Here is a 22,940-nt window from a genome sequence, read left to right as displayed (position 1 = left end):
CCATAAATATATACTGAAGTTGAGTTTCAAAGGCCATTTAGCACAGGTAAAGCCTTATGACACGAAAGTTTCACTGAGGTCATGAAGGCTTCCACAAGAGCAGATGCCAAACACGCAAAAGCTTGCTTCAGTAGGCGTGTTTTTTAAACTAACAACTGCCTCGAGAGAGCTAAACTTTTCCACGCAGTCACCTGCTTGCATTCCTCCTGCAAAGGCTCATCCTTAAATTGCAGCTTAATTTTATTTATTTATTTTTCATGGAAGGTTTAAGTCCTGTCTTGGGAAATTGAGTTGGTTTTGCCAATTGTAGACAAGAGTCCAAGGCCATGGGTTATCTCTTGTGAAGTCAGCAACCAGAGTTAGTGAGTAACAATAAGTACAGGTGGGATTTCATTAAAGAAAAACTTCATTTAAAATCATGCATTTTATTTGTGTTTATTCAGAGGTTCGAGTTTTAATAATTCAGGCACTTAAAACCATGACATTTCGTACATTTTTCTTTGAAAACAACATCAAAACCCTAACTGGGCACAACAGCATTCCTCATAGTTTCCTGAATTTGAGGTTAATCATCCTGTACAGCACTGTCATCAGGAAACAGAGGGTTCCTCCCTCAACAAACCGATTATGCTAAGAGAGTAAATGCAAGAAGGACCCCATTAGGTTTCCTGGCCCTAGAAAGTCAGCTTATATACCTTGTTTCCACTCGGAGGAAATTTGTTTTAATAAAGCCGTGGCAGCATATGGTCGTAGCATGTCGATTTTCCAGGCGGTGGGGCCACTAACTGGAACCATCTGATGTTTCCCCCTAAGCCTCCTTGATCTGCTGCTGGATTGCAGCTTAGAGTAAAACACAGCGAAGCCAAAAAGAATTGGGGAGAGGAATAAAAAAAAAAAAATCAGTAATTCAAATTGTTTATTTAACGAGAGCCTAGCTCTGAACGATTCCTCTTTTGAACCAAAGCTCAAACGCATTTGTGATTTGGGATTTATTTCCACAGACCATCAGACGTACCCCAAAGCTAAGCCGTAACAAACACTTTTACTTTGCAGATGGGGAGGAAAACAAGCCCGTGCTATCGTGTAATTAAAAAAGGAATTAAACCAAGCTCAGAAGTACTTAATAGTGGATTTCTGCAGAGGTAAACAGCCGATGCTGTGCATTAGGAACACGGTGAGAGAAGTCACAAGGGACAGGCGTGTTTGGCATTACCACAGCAATTGTTCCCTCGCGTCGTTGACTGAATACGAATACACCACGAGCACATTTCGAGCACGCCGCCTTAAAGTTGCCAGGAGGCCGGATTTTGAGCTCCCCGACCACGTTTCCAGCAGCTAAACGCCGAGAAATGGGAAAAAGCCGGTGCCGGGGCAGGGAGGGCAGCAGCCAGCGGGCTGGAGGAGCTGCCAGCTCCCCCGGCACCGCACCAACCCCAGCCCGGAGCTCGGCTCTGCTGCACCTCCCCTCTCTCTCCCCCCTGCTTGAAGCTGCCACAGGAGCCGAGCTCAGGTGTCCCCGAGCTGCTTTGGGATCCCCCCCTCCCCAAAAAACCCCGCACTTGTTGCCTCCCCGGCTAGGCCCGGCCCTGCCCGGCGGGGCACCGAAGTTACTCACCGGCGGCGGCTCCTCCTGCCCGCCGGGCTGCCGCGGGCGGCCGTGCCCGCTCCGCAGGGCAGGGGACGAGCCCCGGACGGAGCTCAGGGGAGCCGGCTCGGTGCCTTCACCCCCTTCCCAGTGCCTCCCGGGGCGGCGGGGGGCGCCGCAGCCTCCGGCGAGGTCAGGCGGAGGAGGAGCGGCAGCCCTCCCGCAGCCGCCGGCGGCCCCCGGCGGGGAGTGGCGGCGGCCCCGGCTCGCACCGCCCCGGCTCCTCCCCGCCGGGGTCCTCGGCGCCGTCCTCCGCCCCGCTCCGCCCCGACGAGCCGGGCTGGGCCGGGGCATGGCGCCCGCCTTCGCCTGAGAGCAGCCGCCGGGCCGCAGCGGGGCACGGCGCCGCCCGCCATGGAGGAGGAGGACCCGGAGCTGGAGAGGTGAGGGGCGGCCTGCGCCGAGATGCCGGCCGGGCTCCCGGCGGTGCCACGCCTCAGCCCGGGGCCCGGCGGGGACAGGGCGGCCCGGGACGGCGCTGCGGAGCGGGGCCGGGCTCCGAGGCCTCGTCCCCGGCGGTGGCGGAGAGCCTGGGGTGAAGCCGGGCCCGTGGCTGGGTTTCCCCGCACACAGCGCGGGGCGAGGCCCCGAGCAGGAGGGCTCCTGTCCTCCTCCTCCTCATCTTCCTCCTCCTCCTCCTCCTCCTCCTCTGTTGTGGTTCCGGACTCGCCGTGGGGGGAACTTTCACCTGCGGGATGAAACTTTGAATCCTCAGCCAGGCAAACGCAGCCTAGGACAACTGAACCTTCCTGCGCGATAGGGAAAACGCTTTATTTAAAAAATACGCGTGCTCGGGGTGATAGCGTTTAGGGATAAGGTTGAAAAGTATCAGGTGGCTCATGGGTTATAAATGAGGGCCTAGGGTTATCTGGTAAACTGGAAAGTTAAACTTCTCACAAATTTCGATCTTGCTGGGATAACGTGGTTCGTTTTGCGATCCGTACTGAATGCGGTGTCCCCAAATAAACGCTGTGGGGATCAAAATGCGTATGGAGATCAAAAGGCGGGTTGCTGCTTGAATATTCGGGTGCAGCAGGCCTTGCTGGGTTTGCTTTAGGATTAGACTTCAGGTGCTTATTTAGCAGGTTTGGGGGTTAACATTCCTATTTTATCTGTTGTACAGGCTGGGTTTTTTGTGTGCGCTAGCTGGTTTGTGATGGAGTGCGCTTCTGTAGCAGCGAAGGGATAACTAGGGGCTCTCAGAACTGCTCTCATGGTTCTGTCCCCTAACTTTTAAGAAAACATATCTGAGGGTGGTTAGACAAAATCACTTGTTTCTGCTTGTATCTAGTGCATATATTAAAATGGGATAAATGTGGCACCGCTGAGGTGGTAGAAAGCATAAAGCTTTCTAAGAGGCCTTTAATTCTTGGTAAGCTACTTCTGCTCTCCGATAATCAGTTAAATTATTAAAGCTTCTTTCTATATATGCACGGATGCTATTTTTGTCAGTGCCATTCCAAACTTGAGCCTTTTTCATTCACAGCCTATTGACTCTTTGCCACTCCTCCCTCTGTGCTGTCTTCCCCCTGGCTGCTGTTGGTATCCTGGGGATTTGGGTGCTCAGACAGCCAGCCCCCCGGGGTACAGCAGCTCACCCACGGGTTACAGCAGACTGCTCCAGAGTCCCCTGCTGCTGCTCTCCTTTCCAGGAACCAGATTTGAAGTTTTGTCCTGCCACATAGCTTCAAGCTGATTCAGGACGTGCTATTCCTTTTTCCTGGCAGTGTGGTAGGATATGAGGATGAAACTTTGACTTACGGAGTGACACACGGTAGGGCTTAGCTGTACCATATCTTCAATCTGTGCTACTGTGTCGTGAGAGTTCAGGTGGCTCCATGCTCGCCATATAACCAGTATAGCGTACCTTATGACTATCACTTTCTGTCCTGGTTCTGCCTATCATTAGATAGTTCCTTTTTCATACCCTCAGCATTCATGACTCCTTTTTGCTAGTAGCACCCTGACTTCAATTCATGCTACATGCATTTAGATGTCGTGCTTGGGTACTTCTTGCTCTAAAATGTTTCTCCATGCAGTCTTCAAGAGTCAGGAGTAGACCTTTCTTTATCCTGTGGCTGGCAGACGTTACTCCTTAGTTTCATATCCAGCAGCTGCTACCTGTTGATCATACTCTCAGGTCAGTATCACAGCAGTGCTAGCTAGGTTTCATGATTTGTCAGCCCTTTATAATATGGCTTTAGCCTAAAAAAAATGGCAATTCTGTTCTGTAGCCACAGCGTTAACTTTGATTTACTGTTTCAAAATGTTTTTCTTTGGAGTATTTTCAGTAGTCTGTATGTGGTCTTCTTATTTAATTTATGGAGGGGAGTGGTGGAAGCGTAACTGTTTTTGTGGGTGCTTTTTCGGGTGTGAATTTTGTGTCTCAGCATTCCAAACATTGATCTGCTAGGAGAAACCAGTTGTCCTACTTTTTTTTGTGATCATCTAAGGAGAGGTCTTTTCATCCTACTTGCTCTATCCTGTCCTTACTGCCGTGTTTTCCTGCTGTTATTGCATCTGACTCACGCTTAATCTTGTGTTTGATGCTTTCTTCACTTTAATAGGGGTGGTAGTCACTGCTGAAGGTGAATACGAACTTGGAAGTTACCGTGAGACTGTTACATGCTATGGATTTAAATACGCAAATAACCTAAGGCCAAGTTGGATGGGGCTTTGGGCAACTTGGCCTAGTGGGAGGTGTCCCTGCCCATGGCAGGGGGGTGGAATTAGATGGTCTTCAAGGTCCTTTCCAACCCAAACCATTCTATGATTCCAAAAAAACTGTGAAATATCCCAAGTGTCTAAAATATTCCTATTTGCTACATGTGACTGAATTATTTCTTCTCTTCCATCTCTCCCAATAACCTTCGTTGGAAGTATGAACTGGCATTTTTCCCGTAAACTTGCTGGTATGTCAGTGAAGATCTAGAATGTAAGTGTGAAATACCTAGTTATTCTAAGAAAATTCTAGGGCAAACTCTTTTAGTATATAATTAATGGTGTTGGTAAGATACATGATCCAGGAGGGGGGGAGTTACAAATCATCTCCTAGGAACTGTTTCCCATGCAAGTACCTGTACTTGTTTTCCTATGTAATTTCTACTAAACATCCCCACTTTTTTATTTTCCCCTTCCTAAATTGTCTTTGTGCTTGGTGTCTTGTGTTTCAAGCACATCTCCTTTATATTCTCAGAGAAATGTTGTGTTTTACCATGTATCCAAATTCCGCCATAATCAGTTTTATCTCATCAGCTATAGATATTTCACAACCTTAAATATCACTCTTTATTAGAATTGCCTACCAAGCTTGGTTGGAGCATCATTTACTTCGAAATAAGTATTTCCTAAGGAGATACTGTACTAAATTCCAAGGAAAGCTACTACTTGGTCTTGTAACGAGAAACCTTTTGTTGAGAATTGATAACCTAATATTTTGCAGCACAGATGTCTCAGTTACACTTCTTAACAAGTAGGCTTTACCCCCTGGAGAAATTAAATGATAGCTCTCACTATTCTTACTCTTGGTTTTTAAAATCTAGGTGTCATAATAGAGTTTGTCATTCTTTCCCATTTTGATGGCAAAAAGTGGTCTGCAAGCTAAAACTGTTGTTTGAACTGAGTGAGGATACCTCACTGCTCAAGCTGCTGAGAAAATCAGTGCAGAAATGTCCTGGAAATAGCACTTCTGGGGCTGGCAACCAGAATATTGAAGAAGTGAGACTCTTGATCCACAAAGGATGTGAGCATTAACGTGCCTGCTATGGAGTGCCTTTCCTTTGAACACACATTTAGAAGTTTGTGGCATATTTGTGCCTTCTTTATTCTTCCTTCTTTATTCTTGCTTGCAATATTCTGGCTTAAGCTTTTCTTCTGACATCCCTTTTCATCAAATTTCCTAGTAAGTGGGCACAGATGGGACAAACTAACTCCTAGAAGTTGATTATAAATTGCATTCCTCTATTGTAGAAGGCAGTATCTTCAGACCTTTGTTTGATTGCAGGTCTTGATATTATTTGGATGTAATCAGCACGCCAACATCCGCTTCTATTGCGTGGTCAAAGTTATAGAAGTCAGCATAAAACTGCGTCGAGAAAATAGGTTTTTAAGTAAACTGCTCATTTTTCGTGGGCTGGCAGCCAGGTGTCAGGACCTGGAGCCTCAGGAGGTAGGTTTCAGTGCTCAGGGGTTTGGGGAATGGCAGTGGCCAAGCAGCTTGGCCTTTCAGGTGGAGCAGTAATGGGCTGCAAGCAGTTGTTAATGCAGTGACAAGCTTTGGCAGAGGGGCATTTGACAAAATGTCCATTCTCTTACTTCGGGAGGCGCCGAATACAAATACTGCCTTCCTGCTCGCTGTTGTGTGCTTGTCGGTAGCTGATTGCGTGCTGTGAAGCAAGTCCAGTAACTCTATTGCCATCCCAGTTCTCACTGGGATCTTTAATGAGATGATGGCATGGGTGGAGGTGCAGGGTTTGTTAGGTGTGAGCTAAAAGCTCCTGGGCACACCCACGGAGGAGCTCGGAGGGACAAAGGCAGGTGGGAGAGCCCATATAACGATTGGTGCTGATCCAGGTCCACCCTGCAGCCATCAGCCCACCAAGGACACATCTCTCCAGGCCTATAGGAGCTCGGGAGCACCACAGTGGGCAGGAACCCAGGGCAAGGACTAGGAGGAATAGCCAGCACCTCCGGGCCCCTCCCTGGGTGCCCCAGGAGAGGCTCAGCATCCCGCTGTCACACCCATCAAAGTGACTCAGTGCTGAGACACCGCCGCGACCTCAGGGTGCTGCTGCTGTGAGTATGGGGCACCCCAGGAGATGCAGGGGAAGGAGCATTTAGAGATTGCACAACACCTATTACGGGATGTTTAGGGGAGGGACCAAAGGCAGGGAAAGGGATGGATTTAGGTGATTTGGGGAGGAGCCAAAGTGGGAAAACAGGAGTAAGGGGATGGAAAGGGCTGGGCACCTGTGAACAGGCTGCTGGTGGGGACGTGCTTGTCTGGCCGTGCCCTGTGCCTGCTCAGCACAGGCTGTCCTATTTCTTGTTAAATTCCTTTCAAACTTTTTCTTGTCTGGGCTCTATCCTGCATTTGTTCTTTCAGAAAAATGATGGAGTCCCATCCCTGAATGAAGAAGAGAAAACAGATGCAATTTTTGCCCAACATCGGAGCCTTTAACATATTCTCCCATTCTTTAGGCACATGCACTTGTGATGCGAGTTGTTAGGGTTACGAAGTGAGACTTTTGCCTGTAACCTTGGAATATGGAGGAAGAAACCTCATCCCACAGAAGAGTAAATAAATCTTGGACCATTCTCATGAAGATAAAAAAAAAAAATACATACACATATCTTCATGCTACTATATTTTGTTTTTCAGCAAAGCCTGATTGCTCGGAAAGGATTGCCACAGCCAGTTTTAAGTGGTGCTTGCTATCCTTGCCATGAAAGATGCCAGAATGATGACAGCGCTCTTAAATGTGCCCCTGCCCTTAATTTTCATTCCTGTTTTCCCTCCGTTTGGGTTTTTCTCATGTGAAAGTTGTGTGTTGTGTTCCCTTTGCTTATGTTGCTCTTCTTGGAACTGAATCAGGCGGCTGCAGGAATGTTTGAATTGTAACCGAGCTGTACAAATGAAGACAGCAAGGAATGCTGAGTCCCAGGAGGCCTTTAAAAGCAAATGTGACCCCGTTTGCATAGCTTTTAAGATTTTGACTGACTTGTGCAGCGAACGTAAGTTCAGTGAGTGGAAATATGTTGTTTCAGAGATCATCTGAGCAGTTCTTCCCCTTTGTCTGTGCAAGTCAGGAGGGCTTTGTACAGATGCAGGGATTAGGAATAATGTTAAAAGACCACTATCAGGAAACAACTGCTGATAAGAAAGGAGGATTTTGACTTGCAAGGCTGCTAAGGTGGATGCCAAGTCAGCCTGATCTGTGATATAAACTTTGCAAAATAATGTCTCAAATAACTTAGGAATTATAAGCCATAAAGTTACAGAATTGATGTCACCATATTAATTTATTCTGATAGTTCCCGTAAAGCTGAACTGTAGCTGTTTAAAATGTTTTCCTGGTGTTTTATAACTCAAATCCTTTGGTTTATGTGTTTGATTATAAAATAGTGACAGATATAGTGGCTTTTAATCTGACTGCTTTACAGATTTCTTATAGCCAAATCAGAACGTCTGGTAACCACGATAGAAAAAGGTGGATTTCTTTCCTCTTTCCTGCCTTTTGTCTGGTATTTCTGTTTGAAGGCTCAGGGCAAGTTTTCAAAAGGCTGCGTGTTCCTGCCGTGCCCTCTGCTACCTGAGCAACCCGGTCTACTTTGTGAATTCTGGGTCTGGACAGTAAAATAAGCATTGTCCCGATTTCTCCAAGACCTGTGGACGTAACATCTCCCATGTTCCGGTGACAGAGCCTGTGTTTCTGACGCTTCTTGGGGTGTTGGGGAATTGCTGTGCCACATATCCCACTGTCTGGGGAGGCAGCAGTACCTGGCTAGGTTGATAAAGCAGTGCTTAGCATCTAGATGCAGGTAACTCTAACAAATGACAGCTTACCTGTGCAGATGCTCAATTTTTGTGGATGACTGGAGATGTAAAATGTCCTGGCGTTGGGATGAATGCTTAAAAAAGGAACTGAAGTATCCCAAGCACAGCTGCTACTGAGATCATACTAATAACCTCAGAGACACTTCTTTGAGGAACCTTAAACCAATGTGCCATTAGATTAGAGAATGTAGAAATAATAATACAAGTCTTAGTGCATTTCTCTTCTGTTGTTTCTGTGGACGCTTTCTTCTTGCAGAGCCCTTCAAATGCAAACTATCAAAGAAGTTACAATCTGTGAGTATTTGCATATCTGCCTGGCATAGACTTCACTTTTTCTGGCTGGAATGGTTTCCTCTTGAAACCAAGGAATATATACACATAATATGTTCTCGTGTTAAGACCATAAACTGAAGAGGGTTGGATCTTGACTGACAGATGTAAGCTGCTGTGTAACAGCATAAAGTTCTCTCATTAGCTACTGAAGGAGATTCTGTACTGTTTATGTGCATTCCCTGTTATGCGCGTGTAGTGTATGCAATTAAAGCCAAGACCCCGGTGTTTTCTGTGCAGACATAGTGACCTAAATGGTAATAAATGACTGTTGGTTGTTTAGAGCCCAGCACTATCTCCTTAGGTCTTTGCATGGGCCTGCTATATAAACTGCTTGCTTTTCTTCTTAGATCTGCTTCTTCTATTAAATGATGAGCCTTGACTTCTCTAGGCTCAGTTTTCGCTTAACACCAAAATCAATACTCAGTTGTTGTTTTTTTGTTGTTTTTTTTGGAATCTTGTGGCAAAGCAATAAAATCCTGCTATGCTAATAATACTATAACACAATGAGACGTGACTTCCTTCAGCTTGAGTTGAAAGCTGTTGCCAGTTACCTTTTTGCACCGTGAAGATGCTGGCAGTCCTGCTCGCACAGCCTGAGCACCAGTAGCCGTCGTGGCACATCACAGCTGGGAGAGCAAAGCGATGCGTGCCCCCCTCTATCACCTTCTGCTTTCCATTCCTCGAGCCTTCAGTCTTACCCACATCAGTGTTGTTAGTGCTGAGCTTCGTGTCCTGGGTTTATAGCCAGGTGCAGAGCTTCCCTTTTCTGTCTTGCAATTCCTATTGCTTGATGTGTATAGTTGCTTACAGTTAACTAACCTAATTGTTAGCTTACGCGTTCAATTTATGTAATAAATGGCTCCCATTATCTGCTTATTGGTTTCCCCATTAACTTCAACCACGTACTGTAGACCGGTTATTAAAGTTTTACCTGAGATTGAAATTAATGTCTAAAGAGAACTGAAAGACCAACATTGTAGGAATTATCTACGATTTGCATAATTTACACTCTGACTTTTTAAGTGAGCATAGTTATTTAATTACTTTCATGTGAGTGTGGCTGTTTTTTCCAGAAGATCCTGGTAACGTAGTCATTTTGAATGACAGTGGTTCATCACCACAGAGATGAGCTCCTTTCTTCGACTGTTAAACCAAAGCTAGTGCAGTTTAACTACTGGTAGGTGCAGTGGTAGAAATTCTGTTAACTGACTGCTTGGTAGTTTGCTAGTGTTGTTGAACTGTGCTCAGAATAGATCTGCTGTGGTTGAAGGACTTCAGGAAGAACTTAAGTGATAGCAAGGGAGAGCATTCCCCAAAAGCACAGGGATTGTGCTTTCGGTGTAGTGTACCAGTTTTGCACGCTTTATTTCTACTCTCCAATGAAAATTAGTATTGCAATTGTATTTGCAACATTTCCTCTTTATTCCCTGTAATGAATTAAGCAATGGGCTCTCCACTTTATTTATGTAAGTGCATAAAGAGGCAAGTTCTTGTTTTCCTCAAGTGCTAACTTTTTTCCTCTTCTCATGTTTAGGAAGGCTGTGGAAGAGTTACTTAAAGAAGCAAAACGTGGGAGAACCAGAGCTGAAACAATGGGAGCTATGGGTTGGTAAGTTGTGCCAAGAGGAAATAAATACTATGACCAATGCCAAAATAAATTTTGCATTTAATGGGTAACAGAAGTCTTTGAATTTTAATTTGCATTGTGCTTAAATAATTTGTCTTCATCCAGGTATTAATGTGTCTGGGCAAAAATTTGACTCCAGATAAGAAAGAACTTGAAGAGAATTCTGCCTGCATAAAATTGCCTGACCGAATGTGTTGAAGGCAAAGCAATTGGAGAACAAACATGCCGAGAAGAGTCGTTCATCTCACAATAATGTATATGACTGATAAGAAGCATCCCAAACCCAAGGATGTTCACACAAGTAGTGCACCAATTCATTCAGATAAACTCATTTGTAGATAAGGTCTGGCTTCTTCCACCAACAGTATTACAAGATAAGCCTGTGCTGTTTAGGAAGTTCTCAGCTGATTTCTCAGCTGTGTTTGTTTTAGTAGCTCTGAAGAGATTAAACTGGTGTCTTGCTCTAAAAAGTTAATCTTACATTTTCTGAACAAGGCTTGAGGAGTCTTTTTGTGTATATTTTACCCAATATTTCTGCTAGGGATACAATTTATACCCTTTATGTGAAAATAATTAAATTGGTTTAATCTCCTGGAGTGCTTACAGCTGTACTGAATGCAGCATGCTTTTTCTCTGCAAGCCTTGCAAAATGGCCAGGTAAACCGCTGCAGATAATCAGCATCATGAAGTGTTGTATGCATCCTGATACTGAGCATTTGCAAGTTAATTCCAGGTGTGGAAACCAAAAATCTCTAATGGAAGATACCCAGGTGTCCCTGTGCAACTTCTCTGCCACTTGTGCAGTCTGGAATACTTTCCAGGAGCATGTATGGGTTTCTGCGCCCAGCTATTTCTTATTCCCTGTCTGCACAGGAGCAGTGGTCCTACTCGGCTGTCTGTGATGGTCAGCATGGGGGTAACAAGCAGTTTTCAAACACCTGAGACCTGTCAGAGGAGGGGATAGCCGAGGCTGCTCTGTTCTTCAGAACACCAGGTTGTTAGGCCAGAGCGGTGATAAAGATGTAGCAGAAGAGATGGCCAAGAAAGCTTCAGGAAGAGGAATGTTGTTGACATGGGGATTGGCACGGTGATATCCTGAACTGAGACTGATGAAGTAAGGATTCTTTTGACTGCAGAGGAACATGGGAATAGCTGTACTGGCTCAAAGGTGGGATCCATCTTTGCTGAGCCCTGTCTCTGTCAGTGGCCGATAGCTAGTGCCTAGGAAGTGGAGTAAGAAGAGTACAAGAAAATGGCATTACGTACTCAAGATACAATCACAGAATCATAGAATGGCTTGGATTGGAAGGGATCTGAAAGACTGTCTAGTTCCAACCCCCTGCCATGGGTGGGGACACCTCCCACCAGACCAGGTTGCCCAAAGCCCCATCCAGCCTGGCCTTGAACACCTCCAGGGATGGGGCATCCACAGCTTCTCTGGGCAACCCATTCCAGTGCCTTACCACCAGCATAATGAAGAATTTTCTCCTAACATCTAATATAAATCTCCCCTCTTTTAGTTTAAAACCATTCTCCCTTGTCCTATCACAATCTGTATGCGTAAAAAGTCACTCCATCATTTTTATAAGCTCCCTATAAGTATTGAAAAGCTACAATGAGGTTTCCCTGTAGCCTTCTTTTCTCCAGGCTGAACATCTCCAGCTCTCTTGGTCCCTCTTCCTAGGAGAGGTGCTCCAGCCCTCTGATCATTTTCATGGCCCTCCTTTGGACCCACTCTAACAGCCCCACATCCTTCCTGTGCTGGGGGCCCCAGCCCTGGACACAGCACTCCAGGTGGGGCCTCACAAGGGCAGAGCAGAGGGGCACAATGCCCTCCCTCCACCTGCTGCCCACCCCTCTGTTGGTGCAGCCCAGGACGCAGCTGGCCTTCTGGGCTGCAGGCACGCGCTGCTGGCTCGTGTCGAGCTTTTCGTCCAGCAAAACCCCCAAGTCCTTTTCTGCAGGGCTGCTCTTACCCAGTCTGTGCTCATGTCTGGAATTGTCCTGACCCAGGTGCAGCACCTTGCACTTGGACTTGCTGAACCTCATTAGGTTCACATGGTCCCACTTCTCCAGCCTGTCCAGGTCGCTCTGGATGGCATCCCTTCCTTCTGGTGTATCCACTGCACCATCCAGCTTGGTGTCATCTGCAAACTTGCTGAGGGTGCAGTCAGTCCCACTGTCTACGTCATAGATAAAGATATTAAACAGCACTGGTCCTGGGACAGACCCTGAGGGACACCACTCATCACCGGCCTCCACCTGGGTGTAGAGCCATTGACCACTACTCTCTGGGCATGGCCGTACAGCCATTTCTTTATCCACCGAATGGTCCGCCCTTCAAATCCATCTCTCTCCACTTTAGGGATCAGGATGTCATGTGAGACTGTGTCAAAGGCCTTACAGAAGTCCATAGACTTGTACCTGTTCAGTTCCATCACGTGGTTCAGTCCCGCTCTTCGCATACAGCGGGAGGGGCTTTGCTCCCCCAGCCCTTGCCCAGAGGTTCGGAGCTGTGGGAGGCACGGGAAGCTGACTGCCAGTCAGACTGAGGCAATCCCAGCTTCCAGCAGTCAGCAGCTCAGGATATTCTGCACCCATAGATCATTTTTTTGGTATATGATACTTCTCCAGGAGGTTTTCCTATCTGAGTCTATCCACAGAGAGACCGATGGTAGTAATCCCATTTGTCACAAATCTGCTGCCATGGATTTTGGCTTAGGCTAGTGTACAGCTGGTAGATATGTCATCACAGGGGAGGTATAAAGCCCACGATAGGCAGACTCCAAATAAGACTTTGATATCCAGTTTTGCAAGCACAGGGACAGCACACCAGATAGAAGCTGCCACTGCTCTCAGCCCTTTAAAGGAATTCATTAAATATTTTTGGTGCTCAATTGTGCTGTTTGGTCTTTCTGAACTGGCCCAGCAATTAGGTGTTGCATTGCATATATCGATGAGATAACCAGTAGAATGCTTGGAAGGAAACTATGCACAGCTGAGTGTCGCACTCTATCAAAATGCCATCAGATGTAACTGATGTTACAGTAAACAGTAAATCCTGAAGGGCTTCAGAGATTAGATCCAGGACTGACATGTAACCTTGCAACTGTAAACTACTGAAAAGAAGGTAGCTGCTGCTCCCAGCTTTGTGGATACCAAATGAAATGAGCAAAAAAGTTGGTTCATCAAAATACACATTAGGAGACCAAATTTGGGAAAGTATAAACTGGTAGAAGCCACCAGAGATCATCACCAACTTGACTAAAGCACAGTCTTAACAGGTAAAACTGAAAGCCTCCATTGCTTGCCAAACTCAAAATGCATACAGGTGTGTTTCATGAGGACTTGTGGGATTTCCTCAGCCCTTTGTCAGAGGAGTGCTGGAGAGGGGAGATGCAAAAACCCTGGAAACATCTACTGTAGGGCCATCACTCCTGCATTGGCACTGGGTAGAGGAAGTAACTCGACCTGTGAAAAAATGATTTGTTCTGACATCTTTCTTTGGGTGAGGAGAGGCAGAGGCTACTACTGCTCATACTTCACAGATTCCAGTTTGTGTTGCTCTTCAGCAGCTGTTGATGCTGCAAAATACGTCTGGAGTCAGTGGTATTTGACAGGTTAATAAAGGGAAGTATGTGGGGAGGTGTCATTCACAGGGAACTATATCGTATATGCCATTACAAAGAGTGGAGTCTCCTGGTGGGTGTTGATGGCAGCAAAACCTTCTCCAGCAAGCCTCTGAACACTGTTGTGGGACTGCTTTCAGATTCGTGCCACTGCTCCATTACTTTCCAGAGTGATTAATTCTCCATAGTTCAAGTGCACGGCTTGAAGAAGTTTCCCAAGCATCCATACCTAGCTTTTTGCAGTCCTGTTGCGTGAGATGGATAGTCAGCTGCTGTTTGAGCTTGTATTGCAAACAGAATTATCGCAGAGCTGACAGTCATGTACCGAGTGGTCATCCGTCAGCCCATGGTCTCCAAGACAGAGATTCAGGCTTGAAATATAGAACGGTGTTGGTAGTATTTTTTTTTTCTAGTTTGGGAATGTTTTTGCCACTGTTACATTATCTTACAAGCTTGCTGTGGCTGGCACGGGTAGATGCTGCAACCTATGTGGTGCAGATGCTGGTAGAGGAAGGTCTTGTCCTAAGACTCTCTTGCCTATGGACCCATTTTGGAGCAGTTCTTGAAGAGCTGCTGCCTGTGGGCAGCCCCTGCGGGCTCAGTTTGGGAAGGACGGCATCCCTTGGGAAGGACCCCACATGGAGCAGGGGCAGAGAGGGACCGTGAGGGAGTGGCGGAGACAAAGCGTCAGGGACTGACCGCAGCCCCTGTTACCCCTTCCCCTGCACCACTTGTGGGGGAGAGTTAGCAGAAGGTGGAAGGGGGGAAGGTGGTTTTAGTTTGCTTTTAGTTCTCAAGGCTCTGGTCTATTATTAGTTGGTAATAAATTAAATAAATCTTCCTTACGCTGAGTCTGCTTTGCCCGTGAAGATAATTGGTGAGTGATTTCCCTGTCCTTACATGTTTTTTTCTTCTGGTGTATAGGTCTGGTCTTCAGAGATCCTGGTAGCAAGTGAGCTAGGGCTGAACTGAACATAGTCTTTTCTGCTTTACTTTAAAAGCTTACCCAAAATAAGCTATAGAAAACAGCACATTGTAGGACAGTTTGTTCAGCTCTGCATTGTCAGAGCAGACGAAGTTGCAAACAACAGATGAGTGTTAGAAGCATTAAATTGCTCTTAGTCCTATTTCTTTCAAAGCACTCCTAAAATTGCTCTCATGACTATAGATAGTTTTCTGTTCGTTATCAAATCTGCTGGTCAGAAGCACTGCAGAATGTGAAATAAGGAGGTTGAGGCAGAAAGCCTTGAGAGCATGGGAGCTGCGATATGCTGTCTTGTGTCTCGTCTTTGCATGGATGTTACATCGCTACGCAGAAGCTGCAGTGTGATTCTGCTTCATCTTTTTCCTTTGGATGTAAAGAGCAGGAGGAAGGAGGTACAGACAGAGATTGCAAAGCAAGTATGGCAAAGCATAGTGATCAGAGCACAGGTTTCCATGCAGTGCCCTGCCAGCCGCATCTGGCTGCCCAAACCATGCAACTTGCTTTAGCAACTCAGTTGGCAAAACAGCCTCTAGCTGCTTTTTGTGCCTTCAGCCATTATTCTGTTAAATACCCTATTTTCCGTGGCAGTTCGGAAGTGCTAGAAATGTACTTGTAAGTTCATGCATAATAAACCGTTTCCTGGAAAGATCTGATACACTCCGTGTGCCAAGGCTGACAGTGCCAACCCTGTGTGACATGCTCAAAGACTGTGGTTCGTGGCTCTGTACTCCAGCGTCTTAGCAATGTCAGTGAGTTCTTCCGATAAAAAGCCTTAACGTACGCTTCTGTGCTGAAATACAGTGCCAAACCTGACGGCAGGCATTGCTGGAGAGGAAGACGGTTGACATTTTAAGTCCACTTCTGTGCAACACAAGTGGGTTTAAGTGTTGATTTGTGTATGCAAGAATGGTTTCTATTTATTTTCCTCGCTCAAATTGGAGAGTTGCCATTTCATCATTAGACAGCAGAGAAACTTTGGGGCGGAGGGGACCTGTGTTTGGAGGAGGATGGGTTTCTACATGGAAAAATAGCTTTTTAGCTTGTCCGAACATGCAAAACAAAGTGAACTATTACACTGAATGAAAACATTGCTACAAAACTGGAGTCAGTTTTGTAAACTGGATTGTTGTAGAGTTGCAGGTAGGCTGCTTTCTTTGGTCATGCCTGCAGTTCTGCTTCAGGCACACTTGAGTTTGAAACCTTAGTGCTCTTCTAACATGTCTTCTGAAAACAAACAAAGCATTTGCACTCTGTTGTGTGGAACTGTTCACTGGTTTGCAGATTGTGATCCACCTTGCATAGACTGAGCTTTTTTTGCAGAATTCACATTGAGGGCAGAGCTGTCATTGAATTGAACATCACAGGATCAGACCTACAGCAAGCCAAAGGCTTGTCTTCAGGGAAGTGAGCTATAGAAGTATCCTACATTTTTCTCACCATTGGAAATGCTGAAAAAGACATAAATGAATTAATAATACAGTTCGCTTTGAATCTTCACAGCTCCAGATATGCCAAATATACGTGTAAACATTATGGATTTGTGTGCGTGCATGTGTAATGTATCGTATGTGCCATACATCTCATTTCCATTTAAGACTTAAAGGCAGAATTTGCTTAGCTGAAGTCTGAAGTCAATAAAACCAAGGACTGACGTTTCTCTTCAGTGCCGTGACTTATTGCTGCTCCCTGAAAACCCGGGGGCTCATTTTTATTGCTGTGTGATAGTGAATTAATGACATCTCTTAGCTGACTCTGAAGCCCTGCATTTCTCATCAGTTTTCATTCTCAGTATAGCTCAGGCAGCGCTCGTAGTGCCAAAAAGAAATAAATACTTCAGCAAGGTGGATTTATTTAGGGCAGATTGTCTCATTCTGGTGCTATATATATAAGTGCTTAATCAATACATGAGCTTTTAAGAAAAAGCAAGAGGAAGAATACGAATGTAAAATAGTTTGTACCTGGATCCATCCTGGGGAAAGTTGTGCTCCTTGGTTGGAAGTGTTGAGGTACAACAGTTTAATGCTGGCATAAGACATGCAGAGAAATTAAATGTTGGCTGTTTTGTGTTGTCTCGAGTGCAGCCCGTGCCATGGCATTTTCATTGCCATGTTCATAGCTGGTGTAGCTTGAAATGGAAACCCCATTCTACTGACAAATGTTAGCTGTGTACTTTCACTCAGTAATACAGCTAATGCATAATGACTGCCTCCCTAGTTTACAAAAAACATCTGTACAGAACATCTACATTTTTTAATTTGATTTTTTTTAACCTGTGTTTGAGTAAAACAGTGTAGATTTATATGCAGGAAGTTTACAAACTGTAATTATGTTATAGAAATATCAAGAAATGCATAGCAGAAATAAAACAGTGTGTCTGCTTAGTGTATATTTCTAAAATGACTAATTTCTTTGAGGATTTATAACAAGAACAATTATCAGTAATAGTTAATAAGTAGATCTGAAGTAAATTCCATGCACAGTTCAATATCATGAAGTATGCTATTTTCTTCTTTTTCTGCTTAGTCTGATTATTCAGAGTTATCAAAGGTTTTAAGTGGTCAGGGTATAGTTTCTTTGCTGACACAAAATATTCCAGTAGAATAGGTGATCTAACATTGCAGTGTTAAGATCATCCATCGTTGATTCAGTACGTGGTACTGTGCTCTCCTAACATCTCTGCTTTTTTGAGTAACCCCTCCGGTCTATATTAGCAGGCAAACTCACAGTAGCTCCCACAATAAACAAAGTCTTTGGAATGATTTCTGCTTACTGAAGGAACGTATTCAAACTTCTGTTATTTTCATTCCATTCTCTAAGAGATGATAAATTGGGAGTAACTAGTACAACTGATAACAACAGGATAAATGTAACACGGAGTACTTGTTTACTAAGAGAAGCTGATAAATTACATGCAAAAGCATTAAGCTGCAAGAGGAAAAAGTCAGAAACAACAAAGAGGAGTTTAATCAAGTATCCTTTCTATTAAAGAAAAAGCATTTGATTTGGTGGTTGCTAAACATGGGTTAAAATTGGTATGCCTCCTTTGATTTATTACTACAGTTGTTTGGGTTCTTCATGCAAGTGTATCCTTTACTTTATGAGTATCCTAGTTCATTAAATAATCTATTATGGTCAGCATTGTGGTCATGTTAACCATTCTCATATGACTCAAAATGTGTTATTAAATATTTGATTCCTGAATAGCTAAGTTAAGCACCGACAAACTTAAAATATGTCATCACCTTACACAGAGTGAGTTAACCATGAGTCTCGCCTTATCTGCGTCTCCCTGCACACTGCCTTGTGAAAATCACATGAACTTTCACTCCATTGAAGTAAAATAATTTTTATCCTATAAACAGTAAGGTAAAAGGAGAATGAAGACAACCTTGAGCATATCTTTCTGTACTGAGAGTTTACACTAGGTGGCATGCAAGGAAAGCCAAAAACACAAAACTGTCTTAAAATTGTTGAAGTTAAACTCTTACATTTGTTTCAGGATGTTTCTATCCCCTATTTTGATTACTTTTAAATGTCTTTACAGGTTGAAATGTCCTCTTGCTGGTGCAAATAAAAGATTTCTTATTAATACCATCAAAAACACATTACCATCTCAAAAAGAACAAGACCAAGAACGTGAGCAAAAGGAAGTCAGTAAGGAGCCGGAGCCAAACAAAAGCAGGAAAGAAGAAAAACCAAAGAAACGCAGAATTCATCCATACACACCCAGCTTTCAGTCCAGAAGGAGAGTCAGCTACTCTCCTCCTAGGCACCGAAACAGGAACCAGCACACAAAGGATAAGTATGAAAAGCGATCTAGCAAACGATGAGGAGAGATGAGTATGTGCTGTTACAAGCCAAGAACGTCATTAGACGTCGGACTGCAGGGATGTTAGTTTTTTTCCAGAAAGAGATGCTGTTCAGAATTGATTTTTGAACCGAGTTGCTTGTGTGAGAAGTAGCTAGAGGTAGTTTTATAAAACGTTTCTTCGGGACCTTTAAGAGAAAAGCAAAGTGCAGCATAAATCTTTCAGTTGTCTGAGAACAGACATTCCCTTCCCGTTGCTCCTTTCCTCACTCCCCTTCTGACTAAGCTTAGGGTCTTGGTAATGGAGCGTGATACGTGCGTCACTGTCCAATACAACTTGTTTAGTCATGTCACCCTTTTGGAAATAAATTTAACTTAAGCAGAAGTCTATTTATTGTGTAAAGTTGGCAGAACTTATTTTTGCTGCTTAACCAATGAAGAAGTTTTGCTTGTTTGGGTTAGTTTAGTTTTACAGGATCTGGAAGAAGGGAAGACTGGTCAATGCGTGGCTAAGCACATCTATTTTGTATAGCATGTAAGAGTTTGGTTTCTTTAGTATAAAAAGAACAAATTTAAAATGGGCAATGCTAGTTTTACTTTTCAGGAGGAGCTACCAGGAAATACCGACTTTGCGTGTAGTATATTCACAATCTTGTCATAGATAACATTAAACGTTACCCCTAAAAAGCCATAACTGCAATAATTGTCTCTGTTTAGACTTCCCTCTGTAAGGAACTAGTTTGAACAGTCTGTTGTCATGGTGCTTTCAAAACAATCCTTGAAGACAATTATGATGTTTTTGTCCACTGCTATGAAGTTTCCAAGTAAATGTGTAATACTAGAAATGCAGAGGAGATATTTAAACACAATCAAATGCTCACTTCCCAAACCTATGTGACGATTTTGTAGTGGTACAGTTCTTAAACTTGTGACTTTGAGCACATATAATACACATCAGCATATTCTATGTCTTTTTTTTCTGTTTATGTTACAATAACAAACTTCTGTGTGAAAAAGTTTGTATTTCGGTGTTCTCAGAAGTAACTGTTTTGAATATAAGTTTCAGTTTTTACGTGTGTTGACAATAAAATCTGAAATGTTCATTGAAAGTGTTTTTTTTTTGTCCCTTTTTTTTTTTTTTTTTTTTTTTTTGCTTTTAATGGGTTTCTTATCTGAATCGGGCCTCTGTCGTCTAACAGAAAGGAGGAGTATCACTTCGTGGTCCTTCAATGCTGTGTCAGGGCAAGAGTGCCACCTATAGGCACAGCTCTACCTCGTCTTGCTATACTACCTGTCGTCTCTCGTGGGAAGATCGTGTGAGCTAGGAGATGGGGAGACCAAAGTGGAGATTGCTGTGACTGAATTTTGATGTAGCAGCTGAGAATTACTCTCCTAACAGGAAGGTAGCTAAACTGGTGTGGAGGGCAGCAGTGGCTGCTAGGCTCATTATCCAAGGAAGTGGGATACTTCCACATTTCCACTGAAGAGCATAGCTATTTTTCTCTGTTTCCCTGCAGGAACCATAGCACTATAATGGAAGTCCCACCCTCTCAGATAATTTCCAATGATTTAAATGGGACCAAAGAAAAAGTATAATCTTCGGAAAATTTAGGGCTATCTTTGATTTAAATAAACAGGTGTCATTTGTAGTCCTTATTTTACTGGACATTGCTTGTTTTCTCCTCAATAATTTTATCTGAAGGATTGCACTTACAGTTCCAGCCAGCTTCTGCTGCAGTGTCAGTGCTGGATATATGTGGCTTTGCAGTGGCAAATTCCTCTCCCTATTGCTTATGTGTGCATTCAAAACTAATCTGGCTAGTTGATAGACAGTGCTTCCAATACTGATCTAGAGGATTTGACATGACCTAAACCAGACAGCTGAAAAACATCTGTCTTCATCAGTGGAGGTAGGTTCAGGTGCAATTCCACATTTTTCTCATTCGGAGAACATACACGAGTCTTTCATTGGTTGACACCATATTTCAGCAATACCTTTCCTAAATGCACAAATTAAAAAAAAAAAGTGCAGCTCATGAATTGTTCTTAAGTCAAACATTGATTTATTGATCACTTTTTAAATCAAAAATTAGACTATAGGTCCAGGTTTGCATTAAGAGTCTGCTCATATTGTGTGACATGACCATTACATTTATAAGCTATGTTAAAGATAGGTTTTAAAGCCTGAAGAGTAAAGCTGAACGTGGCTTTTCAACGTCTGTAACTCTGAACGCTTGTTCCTTGTAGAAGTCCCTAGTCCTTAAAAAAATAAATAAATTTGTGTACTCATGGTCTCAGCTTCCTGTAGTAGGGCATTTCAGCCTAGTTACTCATTTTGGAGGGGAATGCACCTTACGTTAATGCTGCCGCAATTACACTTCAAAGGTGTTTCTTGTTTATCTGTGAGCTGTCAATGTTGTCTTTGTTTAGTTTCAGTGCATATTGTACAGATAACAGAGTTTATTCAGGTGAGACTATTGCTCTTGCCATAGCCATAAGAACTGTTTAATCAGACTTCATTATTATGTTGGACAGAAATCCTCAAAAAAGGTTTATTTTCACCAAGCTGATGTTGAATGTAGATCACAAAGCAGTGTAAAAGAGGAGAAAACATTTTATGATCGAATTTTATAATGTACTTTTATTAGTTTTGACTAAGTCAGGGATATAACATGTGGCTCTTATGTTCATTGTACAACCTCATCTCCTTTGTAAGTCCAGTTTGAATTATTTACGATGAATCACGAAAGCAATGAATGTGCAAGAAAAGCCTAAGAGATTTGATGTATAAAACTTAGAAGGAAAAATAGACCCTGTTTTTAGACAGATCCAAGTTTACTTCACAGGAGTTTCTTGAGGCACGCTTTTAACAGTGTTCCTTAGTGATTATAAAATTTCTACTGAAAACTAGTTGACAAAGGAGATGTAAATGTTTTTAGATGAATGGGATAATGTAGCAGGAGGGGGTTGCTTTTCCTGCACAAACAGAACTGTTTTTTGTGTTTTGGCTGCAAGTTCATCACTGAGAAGCATGTTTCCGCTACTGTCCCATCAGAGCTCTCATTAATAATTATATGTTTTCAGTTAATTAAACTGGAACAACACGAAAGTAGACTTGCTTGAATAAGTAGCAAGAAAACATATTTGGATTATGTTTGGAGACGGACTTCATTCATTTTATCAGTAGAGTAACTGATCCACCAAATCTTTATTCATGTGAGTGATCTTTGCACTTGCAAATAATCCCGTTGTAGCTCACACTCTATGAATAAAACTCTTTTCTGCATTAATGTACAGTCTTTGTTTTATTGACTCTCGATGGGAAATAGTCAACAGTAAATGTTAAAGAGGGCATAGTTCCAATTAATAAAAAAAGCCTTAAAAATTTGCAAATTATACAGTCTCATTTTTAGGCTTCTAGAGAGGATAGTCTTAATACAGGAAAAAAATAATTTTATGCCAAATATCTAGCAGCCTCTCAGTGTCTCAAATCAATGCTGTAGATGTGTCTTTTAAAAATTTATATATCAGTTTGGTATTGCTTAGTCTTTATCACATATGGTTTTAGTAACTCTCAGGCTATTGACCTGCACCTTTTAAAATGCTTCCAGAAGGCTGTATGTCAAAACTGAAAGAACTGAATCTCTGCCTATGCACAACGAGAATAAACTTCCGTAAGGGAAAACAAGAAGAGTATAGATTTTGCAGGATCATAAATAGCGTACACTGTGTTTCTCACTCTTCTTCAGTCCTCTCGGCTGCTCTGCAGATGGCCACCAGCCTGCCAATGTCGCCGTTTGGTGTGCAATAAGGTCCTACAGGCTTGTGCAGCCCTTTCTCCTCCAGACCAACCGCTGCCGTGAGTCTGACCGTGGATGTGGCAAACCACAGCGGGTTTGGCAGTGAGCAGGACAGATCCTGGGCTTAGTTTCTTCTCTGTAAATGGGGATTTGAAAGGTAAGGATACCCAGCGTAGTTACTTAGGGATGCTTTCAGAAAATTGCAACATGGCATCATGCTGATGATCTCAGGCGTTCTGTATCACTTGTGCAGTGTGGTTATGGTCTGGGGTATGACAGGACAAATAGACTCACGTTCTTGCTGTTTCAGTGTCGCTGTGGGCTGGGACATTGTCCCAAAAAGTGTGTGTTACAAGGATATGACACAGCAGTCACAAAGGCAAAAATCCTAATAAAAACTTTGCCAGAAAGTGAAGGCAATGGTACCTTTAATGGTAGGAATGAGAAAAGACTATGGTAGAAAACCAACGTAACAGGATTTAATTGGACTCTAACGCTGAAGGTACAACCCAGAGAGCCCCCAGGTCCTCCTGCTAGCGAGCAGAAAGGTAACCCTG

At 43.7% G+C, this 22,940-nt stretch overlaps 2 protein-coding genes across 3 annotated transcripts in view; one reads left to right on the top strand and one right to left on the bottom strand.

Moving 5' to 3' along the window:
* The window catches only part of LNX2 (ligand of numb-protein X 2), a 62,043-nt gene extending 60,203 nt beyond the window's left edge, over window positions 1–1,840 (bottom strand). Inside the window, exon 1 of one of the 2 annotated variants that reach the window (XM_083833891.1) lies at window positions 1,616–1,840. The gene's annotated coding sequence lies outside the window, so the exon portion shown is untranslated. Of the gene's footprint in view, window positions 1–695; window positions 833–1,615 lie in introns of those variants that run through there. The other variant, XM_083833892.1, reaches the window with a different exon arrangement.
* A 29-nt stretch (window positions 1,841–1,869) lies between these two features.
* On the top strand, window positions 1,870–19,686 carry POLR1D (RNA polymerase I and III subunit D). Its single transcript, XM_083833910.1, has 3 exons — window positions 1,870–2,028; window positions 10,069–10,143; window positions 18,320–19,686. Exons 1-3 carry the CDS (start codon window positions 2,000–2,002, stop codon window positions 18,603–18,605), a joined length of 390 nt encoding a protein of 129 aa, XP_083690036.1. The 5' UTR covers window positions 1,870–1,999; the 3' UTR covers window positions 18,606–19,686.
* Window positions 19,687–22,940: the final 3,254 nt, after the last annotated feature.

Source organism: Anser anser, assembly GCF_964211835.1.
Source record: "Anser anser genome assembly, chromosome: 1".
NCBI classification, from domain to species: Eukaryota; Metazoa; Chordata; class Aves; order Anseriformes; family Anatidae; genus Anser; species Anser anser.
This window is presented reverse-complemented; position numbering and strand designations above follow the sequence as displayed.

What these genes read in the sequence shown, in the direction of transcription:
- POLR1D (XM_083833910.1), top strand. Translation starts at nt 2,000, where the DNA reads ATGGAGGAGGAGGACCCGGAGCTGGAGAG. An exon ending in GAGGACCCGGAGCTGGAGAG is followed by an intron (nt 2,029 to 10,068) that starts GTGAGGGGCGGC and finishes TCTCATGTTTAG; the next exon opens with GAAGGCTGTGGAAGAGTTAC. An exon ending in ACAATGGGAGCTATGGGTTG is followed by an intron (nt 10,144 to 18,319) that starts GTAAGTTGTGCC and finishes ATGTCTTTACAG; the next exon opens with GTTGAAATGTCCTCTTGCTG.